The 19345-nt window shown below is 41.4% G+C and overlaps 1 protein-coding gene across 2 annotated transcripts; it reads left to right on the top strand.

Moving 5' to 3' along the window:
- Window positions 1-278: 278 nt before the first annotated feature.
- LOC115128683 (regulation of nuclear pre-mRNA domain-containing protein 1A-like) lies at window positions 279-17875 on the top strand. Of its 2 annotated transcripts, none has more exons than XM_029658756.2 (7): window positions 279-668; window positions 6945-7074; window positions 7361-7467; window positions 9154-9245; window positions 9556-9682; window positions 13925-14100; window positions 16317-17875. In XM_029658756.2, the coding sequence occupies exons 1-7, from the start codon at window positions 518-520 to the stop codon at window positions 16470-16472; spliced, it is 939 nt and encodes a 312-aa protein (XP_029514616.1). In that variant the 5' UTR covers window positions 279-517; the 3' UTR covers window positions 16473-17875. The 2 variants fall into 2 exon arrangements, with proteins under 2 accessions (XP_029514616.1, XP_029514618.1); XM_029658758.2 differs by lacking the exon at window positions 16317-17875 and adding an exon at window positions 14669-14753 and having other exon boundaries at window positions 280-668.
- Window positions 17876-19345: the final 1470 nt, after the last annotated feature.

The raw sequence follows: 19345 nt of genomic DNA, 5'->3' as shown, positions 1-19345 counted from the left end.
ATTTCCAAGTTCCAAGCCATATCTTGAACTTTACAGACAGAGGGGTTAAAAGTAATTTGCTGTGTTTTGTAACCATACCAAACATAACATTTGAGACTAATTGGTATCCCGGAATTACGTTTACTATGATATGTCTAGTCCATGAGATCAGGCTGCTAACACAGTTCATGAGATTGTAACGAGAATGTAAAAATAATGCAACGTGGTATGTTTTACAAGCCACATCCCGCCTTCATTCTAGAATGAACCAATGGAAACACAGAAACATACGTGCACGGAAATAAAGGGGACAAAGTGACCCTGCCTCTGTCCGTACACTTGCAGGGCTGGATTTTTTAAAATACAGAAACAGGCGTGCACGTAAATAGAGAGGGTAAAGTGACCCTGCCTCCGTCCGTACACACTTGCAGGGCTGCAGCGTTTGCACAAGCATATCGCGTGCTAGCCCAATTGCTAATTTAGCTAGCTGTGGGCCCTAGCTAGCATCCAATATCTGTTTTCCCCAAAAGTCGTCGACATGTCAGCTTTTTCAGAGGCAGCGTTGGAGAAGAAACTATCGGAGCTTAGCAACTCCCAACAAAGTGTTCAGACATTGTCACTTTGGCTTATCCATCATAGAAAACACTCGAAGACCATCGTCAACGTTTGGTTCAACGAATTGAAAAAAGGTAATGTTAGTTAGTTATAGGTGAAGTATGTTAAGCAATATTAACATCTATATTCTATTTAGATATGACCGTGTAGTCATGCATATCAAGTGTAGTTAGCTAACATGTTAACGAACAATTGCGAAGGTTAGCTAACTTGCAATCTTTTTAGCTAGCTACTGTTAGCTGAACAAGCAATGTTAGCAACTTAGCTAGCTAGATGGCTAACCGTTGCAAGTAAACAAACACCAAATGTCGTCGGCTGCATCACAATCTACTAACCGTGTCATCAATTTATCTAATCTAAATAACGTCAATTTGTCAGCTACTGGCGGTTGGATACTTTACTTAACAGCTAACTTGTTTGTCAATTGTGTAGTTAGTTTACAGTAGATAACTAATTAAGTGCAAATAAAGGCTTGCTAACAAGCTAGTTATGAAACTTAACGTTTAACGTTAGAACTAACGTTAGTTCTAGCTCCCCGGAAGGGTGCTTGGGGATAGTCGGTTAACAATCAACCTGCTAAGGTATTGCTGGAATGGACAACAAGACTGGCACGAGGCCCCAGTCAAGCCAGCCAGCGGCTAACTAGGTACCTCAAGTCCTTTATGAAGTTGCAATTTAGTTACCTGCCTAGTTAATACAGTGCCTTCAGAAAGTATTCCCTTTGAATTATTCTACATCTTCTTGTTACAGCCTGAATCCCAAATAGATTGTAGCAACTGTATTACATTAAATTCAGAAATATCTGATTTCTCAAGTATTCACACCCCCGAGTCAGTATTTTGTAGAAGCACATTTGGCAGTGATTACAGCTTTGAGTCGTCTTGGGTATGAATCAGCTTTGCAGATTTGGATTTGATTTTCTCACGGTCTTCCTTGCATATTTACTCAAACTCTGAATTTAGATGGGGAGCGGTGGGGAAGGGTTATCTTCTTTACACAGATTTGCATTCAGGCCAAGGAGTGCAATTTCTCTCGGACAACAGAATCTTGTTTAAACTGTCATTATGGGTTATTTTGTATGTGTTTGATGGGTGAGAATAAAAATCCACTTTGAATTTGGGCTGTACGTTGAGGGATATGAATACTTTATAAATTCCCTATATCTCAAAGTTGGGTCATTGGAGTGATTGCTCTGATAGTGAATGAGAATGCAGTAACTATTAGCTCGCTACTCATTTGAGTCCGAAAACCAGGTAGTCTTGTTACAGGTAGAACCCCTCACATTGGCACATCACTATCATATTTCCTAGTATGTTCTACTTAACATCAGGGTGAACTAGGGTCAGTGTTGCTGCCCATAAAAATGTATATGTAAGTGGGTTATAGCTAGCCCAATATGTTCTTAAGGAGTATTGTTAGTCTCCTTAAGGTCCAAGGACCTCGTTATTTTCAGAGCTAAAGCAGCTAGTACATTCAGAAAGTATTCAGACCTCTTCCCTTTTCTACATTTGGGTGGACAAAATCAACTTGCGGTCGGTCTGGTCAGCATGTTAATCTAAAATGTATTAAATACATTTCCCCCCCTCAATCTACACACAATACTCCATAATGACAAAGCTGAAACTGGTTTTTGGACATTTTAGCAAATGTATTAATTAAAATGGATACCTTATTTACGTGAGTATTCAGGCCTTTTTGCTTTGAGACTCGGAATTGAGCTCCGGTGCATCCTGTTTCCATTGATCATCCTTGATGTTTCTACAACTTGGGGTCCACCTGTGGCAAATTTAAATTGATTGGACATGATTTGGGAAGGCACACACCTGCCAATATAACGTCCCACAGTTGACAGTGCATGTCAGAGCAAAAACCAAACCATGAGGTTGAAGGAATTGTCCGTAGAGATCCAAGACAGGATTGTGTCGAGTCACAGATCTGGGGAAGGGTACCAAAAATGTCTGCTGCATTGAAGGTCTCCAAGAACACATGGGCCACCATCAGTCTTAAATGGTAGAAGTTTAGAACCACCAAGACTCTTCCTAGAGCTGGCCGCCTGGCTAAACTGAACAATCGGTGAAGGGCCTTGATCGGGGAGGTGACCAAGGACCCGATCGTCACTCTGACAGAGTTCTCGAGTTCTCTGTGGAGATGGGAGAACATTCCAGAAGGACCAACAGCTCTGCAGCACTCCACCCATCAGGACTTTATTGTGAAGTGACCAGACGTAAGCCACTCCTCAGTATAACGCGCATGACAGCCCACTTGGCGTTTGCCAAAAGGCACCTAAAGGACTCTGACCATGAGATGCAAGATGTTCTGGTCTGATGAAACCAAGATTGAACTCTTTGGCTTAAATGCCAAGTCTGTAGCAAACCTTGCACCATCACTACGGTGAAGCATGTTCGGGGCAGCATCATACTGTGGGGATGTTTTTCAGTGGCATGGACTGGGAGACTAGTCAAGATCGAGGCAAAGGTGAATGAAGCGAAGTACAGAGCTCCTTGATTGAAAACCTGCTCTAGAGCGCTCAGGACCTCTGACTAGGGCAATGTTTCACCTGTGCAGTGATGCTCCCCATCCAACCTGACAGCGCTTGAGAGGATCCATTCTGAAGAATGGGAGAAACTCCACAAATGCATTGTGTGAAACCAAAGACTTGAGGCTGTAATCGCTGCCAAGGTGGTTCAACAAGGTACTGAGTGAAGGGTCTGAATACTTATGTAAATGTTATGTTTCAGTTTATTTGTAATAAATGAGCAAAAATGTCAACTTGTTTTTTGCTTTGTTATGTGTGGATTAAGGGGAATACAATTTAATTTATTTTAGGATAAGGCTGTAACGTAACAATGTGGAAAAAGTTAAGGGGTCTGAATACTTAATGAATGCACTGTAATTACTCCATCTAAACGTGAATTTATTCTCAATTGCTTTACGGTTCTAGAAACATACTGTACAAATATAAACACAACAAACTGTTGGTCCCATGTTTCATGAGCTGAAATGAAAGATCCCAGTAATGTTCTTATCCATAAGATTATTTCTCAAACTCAAATTTCTTTACATCCCTCTTAGTGAGCCTTTATCATTTTCCAAGATAATACATCCACCTGACAGGGATATCAAGATGCTGATTAAATATCATTACACATGTGCACTTTGTACTGGGACAAAAGGCCACTCTAAAATGTGCGGTTTTGTCATACAATACAATGCACGCAATTGGCATGCTGACTGCAGGAATGTCAACAGGAGCTGTTGCCAGAGAGCTGAAAGTACATTTTCCCACCATAAACTGGCTCCAATGTCGTTTTGTAGAATTTGGCAGGTATTTTTGGTGTTTTTCAATGTGAAATCTTGTCAAAAACGATCTCAGGGAAGATTATCTGCATGCTCGTCGTCCTCACCAGGGTCTTTGCCTGACTGCACTTTGGCGTCGTAACTGCTGTCAGTGGGCAAATGCTCACCTACCATGGCCACCGGCACGCTGAAGTGTGCTTTTCACAGATTAATTCGTTTCAACTGTACAGGGCAGATGGTGTCGTGTGGGTGGGCACTTTGCTCATGTCAACATTGAACAGATTGCCCTGTGGTGGCGGTGGGGTTATGGAATGGGCAGGCTTAAGCTACAGATAACAATTGCATTTTATTGATGGCAATTTTACGAAATCCCGGGGCCCCTTGTCGTGCCATTCATCATCTTCCCCCTCATGTTTTGGCATGGTAATGCACGGCCCAATGTCGCAAGGATCTGTACACAATTCCTGGAAGCTGAATGTAATTTCTTCCATGGCCTGCATACTCACCAGACATATCACCCATTGAGCATGTTTGGGATGCTTTAGATCGCCACGTGCGATAGCATTCAAGTTCCCACCAATATCCAGCAACTTCGCACAGCTATTGAAGAGGAGTGGGACAACGTTCCACATGCGACAATCAACAGCCTGATCAACTCTACAAAGGAGATGTGTTACGCTGCATGAGGCAAATGGTGGTCACACCAGATACTAACTGGTTTTCTGTTCCACGCCCCCTACTTTACAAATTTTGTAAGATATCTGTGACCAAGAGATGCATATCTGTAGTCTCAGTCATGTGAAATCCATAGATTAGAGACTAATTAATGTATTGCAATTGACTGATTACCTTCTATGAACTCAGTAAAATCTTTGAAATTGTTGCGTTTATTCAGTGCAAGTCCCTTTTTTGCTTTCATCACGTCAAAATAATTGTACAAACTCATTGTTTTAACCACCTTTATCGCGGTTGCAGCCAAATGTATTTTTCAGTTGCAGCATGTTTCTGCATGTTTCTCACACGTGATCAGTGTGCTATTTAATCCCTCGGTTTTCCGTTAACACTCGCTGTGACATGGCTGTGTGGGAACACTAACCCTATGAAGGTGTGTATCAATCTAACTTTAAGTTAAATTGTTATTTCTCGCTGATATGAAAGATCGGGTCCTTATGCTTCCAAAACCGTACCGCAGGCGCTGCACTTTAATGTTAAGACATTAACTAAACTCCCCTGTACAGAAGACCCCTTCATCCAATAACTTGTGGAATGGAATGGCGTCATCAAGTGGTAGGTTATAGCCTATATGCTTCATGCATCTGTTCAAAATGATTGCAAAGTGCCTCTTAGGAAACGTTTTCCAAAAATGTATCTCTGCATCACATCACTGCACATGAGTGATAGGCTATATCTGAAATAAGTTGACTGGAATTAGCCTGCTTTGCCAAGGAATGTTCACAATAAAATTACACAGAAACACCAATGGAACTTTTATTTTTTATTTTTTAAAGGATTTCTTACACTACCACAAGGTCTCAATGATTACAACAGGTATTCAATGACTGCCACATTCAGCTGTAGGGTGGCTAATTATTTTGTTCTTTTGCCATGTGAAATTGATGAGATGTTATGTAAAATGTGTTGGGGAAGAGGACAATCTGCATTGTGTATGACATTGCCTACTGATACTTGTAGCTGTCTCTCGTTTTAAAGCCTACTGCCTAAATAGAAATCTGAGCTTTTGTGGTATTTGATCCGGTCTGTTTTTTTTCTTTTGGTTAAAAGAACCCAATGATATCCCATTTGGGCCTCTGTATTTTGGGAGCTGCTCATACTTCTGTGGACTGGGAATAGCATCTGATGTCTTAGCATTGCCCTGCCTGTAGTCTACTCATGGTTAGTTGTGCTCTCATTTTTGTAGGTTTCTTTGTCATAACTTTCTTTTGTCATTGGTGTTTGTTAGTGAACTCATTCAAATGTCACAGGGTTAGCTCTGGCTTCAAGTCTTTATGAATAGCTACAAAGTCTTTTGTGCTGTGTACTAGAGGTCGACCGATTATGATTTTTTTTTCAACGCCGATACCGATTTATTGGAGGACCAAAAAAAGCTGATACCGATTAATCGGACGATTTTATTTGTAATGACAATTACAACAATACTGAATGAACAATGAACTATTTAATTTTAACTTAATATAATACATCAATTAAAATCAATTTAGTCAAGTAAATAATGAAACATGTTCAATTTGGTTTAAATAATGCAAAAACAAAGTGGAGAAGAAAGTAAAAGTGCAATATGTGCCATGTAAGAAAGCTAAAGTTTCAGTTCCTTGCTCAGAACATGAGAACATATGAAAGCTGGTGGTTCCTTTTAACATGAATCTTCAATATTCCCAGGTAAGAAGTTTTAGGTTGTAGTTATTATAGGACTATTTCCCTCTCTACCATTTGTATTTCATTAACCTTTGACTATTGGATGTTCTTATAGGCACTTTAGTATTGCCAGTGTAACAGTATAGCTTCCGTCCCTCTAGTTAGCGCGTGTTAACTAGCCAGCCATTTCACTTCGGTTACACCAGCCTCATCTCGGTAGTTGATAGGCATGAAGTCCTAAACTTGGGACGGGTATGTCCAGCTTTTTGTTTACTTAGGCTGATCGCTCAGGGGGAGAAACCTAAAGGCAGATCCACTTCCTACAATAGAGCTACATAACACCTGTTTGTCAACTGCGTTATGATGTATGGGCAATGGAGTTTTGGCTTTAATATGCAGCGTCATACTGTTCTGCTGTTAGTCAGCCTGTGTTGTGTTAAGACCTAACTGGGTTCTAAGTTAGTCATGTGTAGTCTGCCTGAGTCGTCCTCTCCCCTGTAACTATTCCACCGGTCCTTGCTCTAAATGACAATGTGTTCTGTCAACTTGCCTGGTAAAATAAGGGATAAAGGTATCCTGAGTTGAAACCCAGCAGGAGCATTTGACACTTGCCTCTGTTGCTTTGTGTAAGATCACTCTGCTTTGACTGTTTTCCACACTTGACTGTGATCTGTCTGCAGCCAAGGTATCCAGGAAGCTCACCTTCCTCTACCTTGCCAACGATGTCATCCAGAACAGCAAGAAGAAAGGACCCGAGTTCACCCAGGACTTTGCTCCTGTCATCGTTGATGCCTTCAAACACGTGTCCAGGTGAGAATCAAACCTGGCTCCCGCTGTTTTAGTTATTGTTGTGGTTGGCAGCAGGGTAGCCTAGTGGTTAGAGCATTGGACTAGTAACCGGAAGGTTGCAAGTTCAAATCCCCGAGCTCACAAGGTACAAATCTGTCTTTCTGCCCCTGAACAGGCAGTTAACCCACTGTTCCTAGGCTGTCATTGAAAATAAGAATTTGTTCTTAACTGACTTGCCTAGTTAAATAAAGGTAAAATAAAAACATTGTCACGAGCCTTCTGATGGTAATTGGAAGTGTGTGTGCAGGGATGGAGAGGATGGATGTAAGAAACAGCTGGGCCGGGTTCTGTCCATCTGGCAGGAGAGAGCGGTGTATGAGAACAACCTGCTGGACCAGCTCTCACACGTTCTGCGTAAGTACCCTCCTAACCAACGGACACCTCGGGTGTGTTCATAGTCTTAAGTGTCTTCCTTGTACTCTGATCTGAAAACATGTATTCAGACTCCTTCACTTTTTCTACATTTTGTTACATTGCAGCCTTATTCTAAAATAGATTAAATATTATTTTCATGTCTATACACAATTTTTGCACTTTTTTAATTCATGTAATTTAAAAACATTTTTTTTAACAGATACCTTAGGTGTTCAGACCCTTTGCTATGAGACTTGAAATTGCGCTTAGGTGTGTCCTGTTTCCATTGATACTTGATGTTTCTACAACCTGATTGGAGCACCTGTGGCAAATTCAATTGATTGTACATGATTTGGAAAGGCACACACTTGTCTATATAACGTCCCACAGTTGACAGTGCATGTCAGAGCAAAAACCAAGCCATGAGGTCGAAGGAATTGTTCGTAGAACTCCAAGACAGGATTGTGTCGAGTCACAGATCTGGGGAAGGGTACCAAAAATGTCTGCAGCATTGAAGGTCTCCAAGAACACCGTGGCCTCCATCATTCTTAAATGGAAGAAGTTTGGAACCACCAAGACTCTTCCAAGAGCTCGCTGCCTGGCCAAACTAAGCAATCAGTGGAGAAGGTCCTTGGTCAGGGAGGTGACCAAGTACCCGATCGGCAATCTGACAGAGCTCTAGAGTTCCTCTGTGGAGATGGTTGTCCTTGTGGAAGTTTCTCCTATCTCTGCAGCACTCCACCCATCAGACCCTTATGGTAGTGGCCAGATGGAAGAATCTCATCAGTAAAAGGCACATGACAGCCCGCTTGGATTTAGCCAAAAGGCACCTAAAGGACTCTCAGACCATGAGAAACAAGATTCTCTGGTCTGATGAAACCAAGATTGAACTCTTTGGCCTGAATGCCAAGTGTCATGTCTGGAGGAAACCTGGCATCATCCCTACAGTAAAGTGTGGTATTGGTGGCAGCAGCATGCTTTGGGGATGTTTTTCAGCACGAGGGACTGGTAGGCTAGTCAGGATCGAGAGAAAGATGAACGGTGGAAAGTAGAGGGATCCTTAATGAGGGGCAGGGCCAAGTGGGGGTGGATCCCCCCCCCCAATTTTGACAGACGTGCATTGCGTTAACCAGCCTGTTAATAGCTCACTTCCAATCTGGTTAATTTCTCTAAACTCTGAATAGAATAGGAATTGAGTTATAGGCCTACTCAGTCTGCCTCTAGCCTAGTTTGCCTCTAGCCTAGTTTTTGTTAAGCCCCAGTTCTCTTCAAGTAGTCATGCACTAGGGCAGCCCACCTCTTCCAATGCATTGTGGAAAAGTGTGTCAAATTCTACTAGATGAAATAAGTAGAACATCCTGGCATTTTAAAACACTTGATTTTAGAAAATTCCCATTGTGTATGTATGTAATTTCTTATACTGGAAATGAGAAGTTCCTGCTAGTTGTTGATTTCGGCAGCGCATCCCTGTATCTTATTGTTCAGCTGAAATGAGTGACGGAATTTATACTAGATTTTCAATGTTGTGTTCTGTTAAACTTTTTTTTTAATAGCGTACTCAATTGGCCTACTCGGACGGAAGTATGTGTATTCAGACATGGCCAGTGTCAAAGGATGTGACATAGTATTCATATCAGTATGTTGTCATCTTCACATGAGCGCTCACCCTGTATCAATGTTCCACAGTGGGAGAGAAGGCCAAGAAGAGGCCGTATGAGGAAATTCAACTGGATGACCAGGACATGGCCTCCCGGAGCTCCCCAGCAGAGCCCCCACAGGTACAGGCCAACCCAACACCTTACAGGGGGGTGGCGTGGACTGTGTGAGGGGGGGCTGTTTAATGGCTATGTTCATTCAACCGATCTGAGGTTCTTTCTGTCGTTGCATTAACCTCTTCGTATCCCGCTTAGTTTTTTTGTTTTTTTTGTATCCGCATGGCTTTAAGAAGTTTCTTTGTTGTTTTCTCGGATGTTTGGCATGCTTTCTAACTGCAATGTGGGGGTCTGTCCCCATCTGTCATTTCTTCCTTCTCTTCTCCCATTCTTCCTCACTCTCCCCCTTCCCTCTTTTTCTACCCCTCACTCTCAGACGGCAGAGTTAATCCGGGCCCTGCAGGAACTGGAGAATTCCGCCACTGGGGACTCGGCGCTGTGTCAGCGGATCTCCTGCCTGCCTGCTGAGGTGCTGGACACGTCACTACTGCACAGGATCACAGGTGGGCCCTGGCATACACTTCTATCCCACACTCTTGCACCAGCTACAGTCAGCCCTGCGGAATGCTCCCGAGTGCCACTGGGGGTGTGGTTCTACTCCAGAGTGTGGCTTGGCCGTTGCACTACTGCTGTGCTGACCCCTGCAAGTGCCCTAGTTGTTTTTGATGTTTCGGGGAACGTGTTAGTGTGTTCTGAAATCTACGACAGACGCCATGCTACACATAAACCATACTTAGTCAGTTCAACAGTTAAACAAACTGTATATTAGTTGGCCCTACAATTAGCAAGGTTCTCAATCACATACAGTACATTTGGAAATTATTTAGGCCCTTTGACTTTTTCCACATTTTGTCACATTACAGCCTTATTCTAAAATTGACTAAATTGTTTCCCCCCCATCAATCTATCTCATCGTGACAATGCAAAAACAGGTTTTTGGATGTTTTATAAATATCCCATTAGTATTCAGACCCTTTACTCAGTACTTTGTTGAAGCACCTTTGACAGTGATTAGTCTTGAGTATGATTTTATTTTTACCTTTATTTAACCAGGCAAGTCAGTTAAGAACAAATTCTTATTTTCAATGACGGCCTAGGAACAGTGGGTTAACTGCCTGTTCAGGGGCAGAACGACAGATTTGTACCTTGTCAGCTCGGGGGTTTGAACTTGCAACCTTCCGGTTACTGCTACAAGCTTGTCACACCTGTATTTTGGGAGTTTCTCCCATTCTCCTCTGTAGAAACTCTCAAGCTCAGGTTGGATGGGGAGTGTTTCTGCACATCTCTTTTCAGGTCTCTCCGGAGATGTTCGATCGGGTTCAAGTCCGGGCTCTGACTGTGCCACTCGGACACGTGTCCCGAAGCCAATGCTGCATTGTCTTTGCTTAGGGTTGTTGTCCTGTTGGAAGGTGAACCTTTGACCCAGTCTGAGGTCCTGAGCGCTCTGGAGCAGGTTTTCATTAAGGATCTCAACTTTGCTCCGTTCATCTTTCCCTTGATCCTGACTAGTCTCCCAGTCCCTGCCGCTGAAAAACATCCCCATAGCATGATGCTGCCACCATGCTTCACCGTGGGGATGGTGCCAGGTTTCTTCCAGATGTGACGCTTGGCATTCAGGCCAAAGAGTTCAATCTTGGTTTCATTAGACCAGAGAATCTTGTTTCTCATGGTCTGAGAGTCCTTTAGGTACCTTTTGGCAAACTCCAAGTGGGCTGTCATGTGCCTTTTTTAGTGAAGAGTGGCTTCTGTCTGGCCACTATACCAAAGATGCTTGATGGGTGGAGTGCTGCAGAGATGGTTGTCTTTCTGGATGTTTCTCCCATCACCAGAGGAACTCTAGACCTCTGTCAGTGAACATCTGGTTCTTGGTCACCTCCCTAACCAAGGCCCTTCTCCCCCGATTGCTCATTTTGGCTGGGAGGCCAGCTCTAGGAAGATTCTTGGTGGTTCTAAACTTCCATTTAAGAATGGAGGCCACTGTGTTCTTGGACCTTATATGCTGAATACATTTTTTTGGTACCCTTCCCCAGATCTGTGCCCTGACACAATCCTATCTCGGCACTCTACGGACAATTCCTTCTACCTCATGGCTTGGTTTTTTTCTCTGGCATGAACTGTCAATTGGGGGACCTTTATATAGACAGGTGTGCCTTGCCAAATCATGTCCAATCAATTTAATTTACTACAGGTTGACTCCAATTTGGGTTGCAAATGGTCGGAAACGTTCTGTTAAATGTCCGGAAGCTTTCCTTGAAGTTTAGGGAATTTCGTTTTAATTCATCAGAAGTGGGATACACAAGGCAATTCTAGTTCTTGTGGCTTATTTTAGTTAAACTATCCCCAAATCAATGGAATTGCAACCCTCTGCATGCACAGTGCACTCTTCCATCACATGTACAGCTGATTCTCAAGATCTTGCACACTAATGAGATGCTATTGAGCCCACACTACACTCTGTGCCAAGGACTACATGCTTTCTGGTAAGTTTTGATTACAATACTGGGTGAGGTGAATATATTTTAAGACTAGATAAAAATAAAAAAAAACGTGTAAATAGTAGCCTATAGCAAAGTGTGTTTAAATATTTTCTGCTGGTTAGTTTCTGCTACCATGTGGGTTTTTAGCTTGTGTGAGCCTGCTAACTGAGTGTTAATTCACCTGTTTCCATACATGTTTAATTTGAAACATTCACCTTACAAAGGAGTTGTTTAATCTAACTGCCTAACTATATATCTGTACATGGAATTGTATTTGTTGTTTTTTCTCATTTCCCCCCCTTATCTTTACAGGAAAATGCCACTGGCACGATCTGATGTGTGGAGACATTTCACTGCAGCTAATGTAGGAGGAAAAGCTATGAACATTTGCAAATACTGTGAAGAATGCAACAAAGATGCAGAATCATCTGGCCAAGTGCATAAAGTTCCCTCAGCGCTCACAACAAGCAACCTCTGGAAAAAGTCCCTCTACTTCTATTCGAGGTGAAAATGATGAATCAGACACTTTATCAATAGCAACAGCTTATGGTCCTCCTGGAATCAAAGTTTTTTTTTTGTTTAACTCAATAGATGCAACTCACCTCTGCTCACAGGCAATGTGTATTGGAAGATATTTTTTTTCTCTCATCCTGTCTGATGTTCAGACTCTGCTTGCAGATGTAAGAGAAGAAATCTGAACTGCCCTGCCCACTTCAATGTTGGTCCAAGCAGAGGAAACTGCAGTTCTGAAATACATTTTAAAAAGCGTGAAGACTTCTGCCTGAAGCCTATACATGCCACAGTGTTCGTGTTGGACCCCAAGTGTGCTGGCATGAGCATCCTCCTGTCTGTTGCAGAGATCAACAATGCCTATGTTGTCATCACTACCATGTCTCGTCACCTTGGCCTGGATAAGGCCAAGGTTCTTGGCAGTCTGGCGAAGTACACTTCCAAGCAAGGGCTTTGGGATGGAAATGCAATATGGCAGTCGTGCAAACATATCTCATCAGCCACCTGGTGGAAAGGACTTTGTGGATCTGAGGCTCTTTCCCCTGTTGCCTCTTATCATCCTCTGAATCCCAACATCAGCCGCCTCAGAGCGCAACTGGTCCTTGTTTGGGAACACACCAAAGCACGCAACAGGCTGACCAATACAAGGGTTGAAAAATCGTTGGCCATCCATGCAAATTTGAGGCTTTTTGAGCTTGACAATGAGCCACCCTCAAGGTTGGAAAGGGACATGAGGCCTCAGTCTGATGTTGAAGAGGTGGACATTGAGGAGGTCCAGGGCGAAGACATGGAAGACAACCAAAGCTTTTGTTTCTAAGCTATCATTTTACAGATGTTAAAAATACCTTTGGGCGTTGCGATGGATCATTCAAAATTGTATTTTATTCAGGGAAATCATCCCATGTGAAGAGTCTACTCATTTAATTAAAGTTCAATTTGTAACAACTTTTTTTTTTTTTTTCTATTGGAAGGATTTAATCATTTGCAACGGTCCACTTCAGGTAAAATGTTTGTCTCCATATATGGTAAATATATCCAATGCAAAAAAAATCAACATTTTTAAATGGTATTAATATTAATTCCCATACTTTACCATGGGAAGTTACCACCTCTGGATATTCCCCAAAATGTGCAACCCTAACTCCAATCAAGCTGTAGAAACATCTCAAGGATGATCAATGGGGCGGCAGGTAGCCTAGTGGTTAGAGCGTTGGATTACTAACCGAAAGGTTGCAATATCGAATCCCCGGGCTGACAAGGTACAAATCTGTCTTTCTGCCCCTGAACACTGTTCCTAGGCCGTCATTGAAAATAATAATTTGTTCTTAACTGACTTTCCTAGTTAAATAAAGATACAATGGAAACAGGATGCACCTGAGGTAAATTGAGTCTCATAGCAAATGTCTCAATACTTATGTAATTAAGATATTTAAGTTTTATTTGTAATAGATTTCTAAACCTGTTTTCACGTAGTCATTAAGGTGTGTAGATAAGGGGAAGAAAATATTTAATCCATTTTTAGAATAAAGCCGTAATGTAGCAAAATGAGGAAAAACGTTAAGTTCTTTGCCACAAATGACAAAGGGCTGTTAGGTTGGAGACGTAACAAAAGGCTCTTAAGTCCTCACCCGATTTACCTAAATGCTCATTACAACCACCCTGTCAGTGCTTGATATCGTTTGTCATCATTGGAGACACTCACTTGTCGCAATTAACCCATTCAGCTGAAGTGAAAGCGTTCTCTCCTCCCTGTCTCAGATATAGAGCAGGGCGAGCGCCTGTCCAGGCTGGTGGAGGAGGCTTGCTTGTTTCTGGCAGACTACAGCGGACGTTTGGCGGCAGAGGTCGATGACCGGCGGCAGCTCACACGCATGCTCACCCTGTTTCTACACAGCCAGAGGGATGGCCTGGCCCAGAACGAGCAGAAACTAGAAGTGCGTAAATCATCACCTTTATTTTTTCACTACACTCTTGTCATTCTCCAGCTTCATTCTGTCTCTCTCACATGTTCTGTTTTTGTAGCAGGCTCTTTCCTCAGTTTGTCCTGTATCCCCTCAGCCTTTTGAATGTCTCCAATTGAATAGACTGTGGACTACTCACATTTTGCCACAAGCAACACTTCTGAAGTATAATGATCTGTCCCTTACGGAGTAAAACTTTGATGGGAGAAATATTTTTATTTGGCCATGTCCAAACTTGAGATGCATGCTTAACTGGAACGGTCATGCTAATCCTGAATCGATGTCAGTGGGAAATTTGCACAACAGTTTGAGTTAGGTGTTTACCTCAAGTTACGATTCAAGTCGTTATGCCCCTCTCCACTTTCCAGTGCTGTCATTCACATGATTAGTACAGGCCCACAATGCTTTAGCGAAGATGACATCTCTCACCCCATTACTTGCAGAACTACAATCTATTGCCATTGGTTTCTAATACACAGTGGAGGTAAAATGTGTGTTTTTGCAATTGCTGAATGCATAACTGTCCAGCCTTTACCCACAGGAAGTCGGCAAGATCAAGTATTCTGGTCAATGTATCTGCAGTTCAACAAATCTCTTGTAATAAAGAAAAAAAAAGAGAATAAAAATGAATCTGAGTGCTGTTATTTGCCTTTACTTGTGTGCATATTGGTGGTGGTGGGTTGAATGACTCTAGTCCTATTTGATAGACCTCTTGAGTTATGGTATTAAATAATAAATTAAACTCTTAAGCATAACCCTCAACTTCACCTGTTATGTTATTGCATACACATGACATTTTTGTATATCCAAACCAAATACTTTACATTGGAAATAGCCATTGAGGTCATAGCTTCAAAAAAGTAGACCAGAGAAATGGGCTTGAATGCCGTTTAAAAGTTCTACTCAATGCACAAAGTAATGACAGACGGGCTCAAATGATATTTATTTTAAGTGCATTTAGGTGTGGTTAGTCTTAGGTTATACCACTCTTACTCATACTGGGGTAGTAAAAGTGTCTGAAGGCATGTTCAGCAGGTGTATATTGTGTTCATTGACCATTTATACTAGTCTTTGGTTTCCACAATTTGAATTGTCAAGCCCCTAAACCAGGCATGGGCCACTTGCCCTACAGGGCTGTAGTAGGTGCAGGCTTTTGTTGCAGCCCAGCACTAACACACCAAATCACTAATACTGGGTCACCCCTAGACAATTTTGTTTAATCGGGTGTTAAGAACCTGGAATAAAAAGCTGAATGCTGCAGCTCCCCAGGACTTGAGTTGCCTACCACCTTTCTCTAAACACATGCCTCTTTGTGTCAGGACTATTGGCTATGGCTATTTTCTGACTTACCATGGCTGTTGACAGGTCTTTTGACCAATCACAGCTCTTTCAGAGTTGATCTGATTGGTCAGAAGACCAATAATGGAAAAATATCAGAATTGGGCTGCCTGTATAAACAGTCATTGTTTGTGGGTAGTTTTACTCTTCCACTCTGAGGATCGGGGTTGACCTAGTTTTTACCCAGTTGTGTAGGGGAGTCATACACTTCAATTAAGGGGTTGTTTTCAAACTGGGCCTTTGTTACAGGCCTTACTGTACTATTAATTTGCCTGACTTAATGCTCAATTTGCATATATTTGAATAGTTAGATGAGTTAAACTGACTTAAAAATAGTAAGGAGAAACACCTTGGTTTTTCACTGTAGTAAATACATGACTGGATCAAACACTAGTTTCTGTCACTTCAAATTTAATGAAAGGATTTCATAGCTCACAACTAATGCCAGAATGGCTATAGGAAAGTTATTTCAGAAATATTTCCTTTGCCATAAAAGCTGTGATCCTGATGTGAGAGGTTGATGTAGGGGGGTGGTTTTCAGTTCAAGAAACAATTCCTAACACAAACTAGTAATATAAAACCATGGAGAAAGAATGCACAGCACAGTTTTCACTCACTTATCTATACTTTAATATGTTCTGTTTGCCACTTAAAGTAAATAGGACTTCACAATGAAACCAAAATTATTGAATGTCATCAGTTTACTCTGATGTGCCCAAATTACTTTGTAAACCCTCCCTTTCCCTAACCATTGTGCTAAAAGGTTGTCTAATAATTGAACAGTTTTATCCCACTCGAAGTATGTTGTACAAAACATATCACATCACTCTTCATACCTACTCTTGTTTCAGGAGTACAAGCGCAAGCTGGCACGGGTGACCCAGGTACGGAAGGAGCTGCGTACTCGTCTCAGCAATCTACCAGACCTCTCTCTGCTCCCCAGTGTGACCAGTGGACATTTGCACCTGCCCTCATCTGGTGTCGAACTTTATGACCCCACAGCCTGACAGTTCACCTGTGCTTTTCACCCATGACTGACCACCCACCCTCTGATTGACATCTCTCACCATATCGTTTAACATCTGGACTTCATTGCGCTACTTACTGTTTGACCTAGGCTCTCTCCTATCTTTCCCCATGTAGTCATGTTTATCATTGCTCCTGATCGACACTGTCCATGCCTCTCTTACCAGTCATCATGTAACCCTCCCTCCTATTTGCCAATAATCTCTCATCTTTTCACAACGATAGATCATTCGTCTGATATATAATATATATAGAATTGATATATCCTATGCTTTCACATCTATTGCTATTTATTGAAAAGCATGACCCAGGTTTTCCATACATAATGAACTCTCTTTCTTCCCCTATTCTGTTCTTCCTCTGAATACATGGATACAGTGATTCCCTCTTGGCTTTTACCGACAGTCTTCCCATGATATTCCTTTTCTGTTTTCCCCTCTCTACCTAACCCCAACCTCCCGAAAATGGTCAGGAAGATATTGTTGTGATATTATTTTTGTATTGACAGGTATAGTGAATTTAGATAGCACCAGAAATTGTATACTGAAGTAGTCCCAATGAATACATCCCCTCTGTATGGTATCATTATAATCAGCTGCAGTATTTTATTACAAATGATTATCTTTGTGTTGTTTTATAACTGTTCTAAAGTATTCCCATTATGCGGACACAGCTCATGGGTTTTAGATCTTGCTCTTGGGTGCTTCACTAATAGCAGGGATTGTTGCTGTTTAAGTTCTATATCAATGGCCTTAAAATAGTTAAGCATGTTCAGAGAAGTTCTCTTGCCCAGATTTAATTGCAAAATTAAATAGTTGGGAAATGTTAGGTTACTGTTAAAAGTAACAGGTTTGAATATGTTTCACTTGTTTTGAGAAAAGCTTTTGAGAAAACAGAAACATGCATTGTTCATTGTAAACATTGTTCTTGAAGCGGATAACCAATTTATTTATTTTTACCACATAGACAAAGTTGCATGTAAATACTAGGACCAATTGGTTTTATCTTGTATTGTCGTTATGGGCTCTCCAAGACCTGCTAGTCATTCCAAAAAATCCTTGAGTCTCATTGCAGATGCAGCTTTATAGAAGTTGAAGGTCTCCATAATAGTTGAAGCCTTTCCCATTTTGGAACAAGTGAGTTGAGACATCAGTGTTGTGTGCTTGTTTACTGTATTATTTACTGCCCCTTGGCTTTAACCTCTAGTGACTGTTGTTCAGCCGCCTATGACAGCTATGCTCTTTAAAGAACTTGAAGGGGCCCACTGTTTGCAAAACCATACCTTATAACTTACTTGACTGATTTGAAAGTGTTCATTGAAACACATTGTTGTAACGCGTTCAGTTCTCAGAACCAAATAAACAGCAAAACAGAGGATAATCTATCAAGACCTGTTGTCATGTTTGTCTGCATCAATCCAGAATTATTTATTTTGGGGTGATTACTTGTAGTTTTAAAATGTGCATGTGTACTTGCAGTGACACATGACCTCTAAAAATACAGTACTTTCAATGTCACATTGTAAAGCGATGTGAGCACCAGTCCAGCAGGTGGCGGTATAGCATTTAGACCAGCAACATGGGGAATTATGTTGGTCAACCAGATTAAACAGGAAGTGGGTTTCTAAAAGCCAACAAGCCATTTTTCTCTTTTATTTGATCGAAAAATAACTAGCATAGTTTGCAAAAACTGTCTTATATTTATACTGTGTGAAATACGGTTGTCTTTTAACCTTGTTTTCGCTAAATTAGCATTAGCTGGTTATTCACCCATCAGCTAACGTTCGTTTACTAACAACAGGGTATCTTTAGGTCGGTTCAGCTAGCTAGGTAAGTGACTACATTTCAAATTTCCGGGGCAACAATGGAAGGTTTAGAAACGACATACGAGGATTCTAATGCCGAGGACTACATTGATTGTGCTGTAAGTAAGGTTGAGTGTAGCCTAGGCACAATAAGCTAAACAAAAATATGTTTGTAACAAGCTAACGACGTTACTAGGCTAGCCGTTTTTTTCCACCACCACATCATGAAGAATCTTCTGTTTTTCAGATCTGTACCAGATCCATTAGGGGTGAAACCCTGTATAAGATCCACCGGACTACAGTACTACACATGAGGGTAAGAAGCAAAGTTGCAGTCAAATATTTTAACTACTCAAGTCACAACGATCTGTTACCATCTTACAGCTAATAGAGTAATAAGGTCAAGACAAATCATGAGTAAAATTCCTGTTCACAAAATCAATCACAACGGTAAGTTTAAAAATAGTTATCAATTTCAAGCAGGAGGATGTGCTGAATGGGGCAATTCCATGGTGATGGAATTACAGACTTGTGATTATTTATTTTTTCACTTTAAAAATGTATGCCAACACAACCATTGATTTCAAATTTTAACAAACCATACAACTCTGCATACTGATTACTTGAACAATTTACACAGTAAAACAAATGACTGGATAATTATTTTTGCAGAGTTACGGTAAAATCTCCCTCAGTTATATTCTGTTATCCGCACAGTTCTTCCTGTAAATGTGTTGTTGTAAAATTTTCTGTGGAAATTGTTAAGTAGTCCTTGTGCATCATCCATAGAGTTCAAAGTTTAACAAACCATAGAAATCAATGGTATTTGTTTGGTATACAATTGAAAAATAAGTCTCAGCATGATTCCTTTACCATGGAATTGCACATAGACGTCCTCTGTTATTAACCTCTTCTTTCCAGAACCAAGGTACTGTGTTTTGTGTTCTTCAAGAGCTTCCAGAAAGCAGCTATTGTTCACTTGTGGTCTCGTATGATCTTTTTCCTCTTTCCAGATGGCTTCATTCTGCTTGTACAAATAACCAGCAAGGT

The sequence above is a fragment of the Oncorhynchus nerka genome, linkage group LG4 (genome assembly GCF_034236695.1).
Source record: "Oncorhynchus nerka isolate Pitt River linkage group LG4, Oner_Uvic_2.0, whole genome shotgun sequence".
NCBI classification, from domain to species: domain Eukaryota; kingdom Metazoa; phylum Chordata; class Actinopteri; order Salmoniformes; family Salmonidae; genus Oncorhynchus; species Oncorhynchus nerka.
This window is presented reverse-complemented; position numbering and strand designations above follow the sequence as displayed.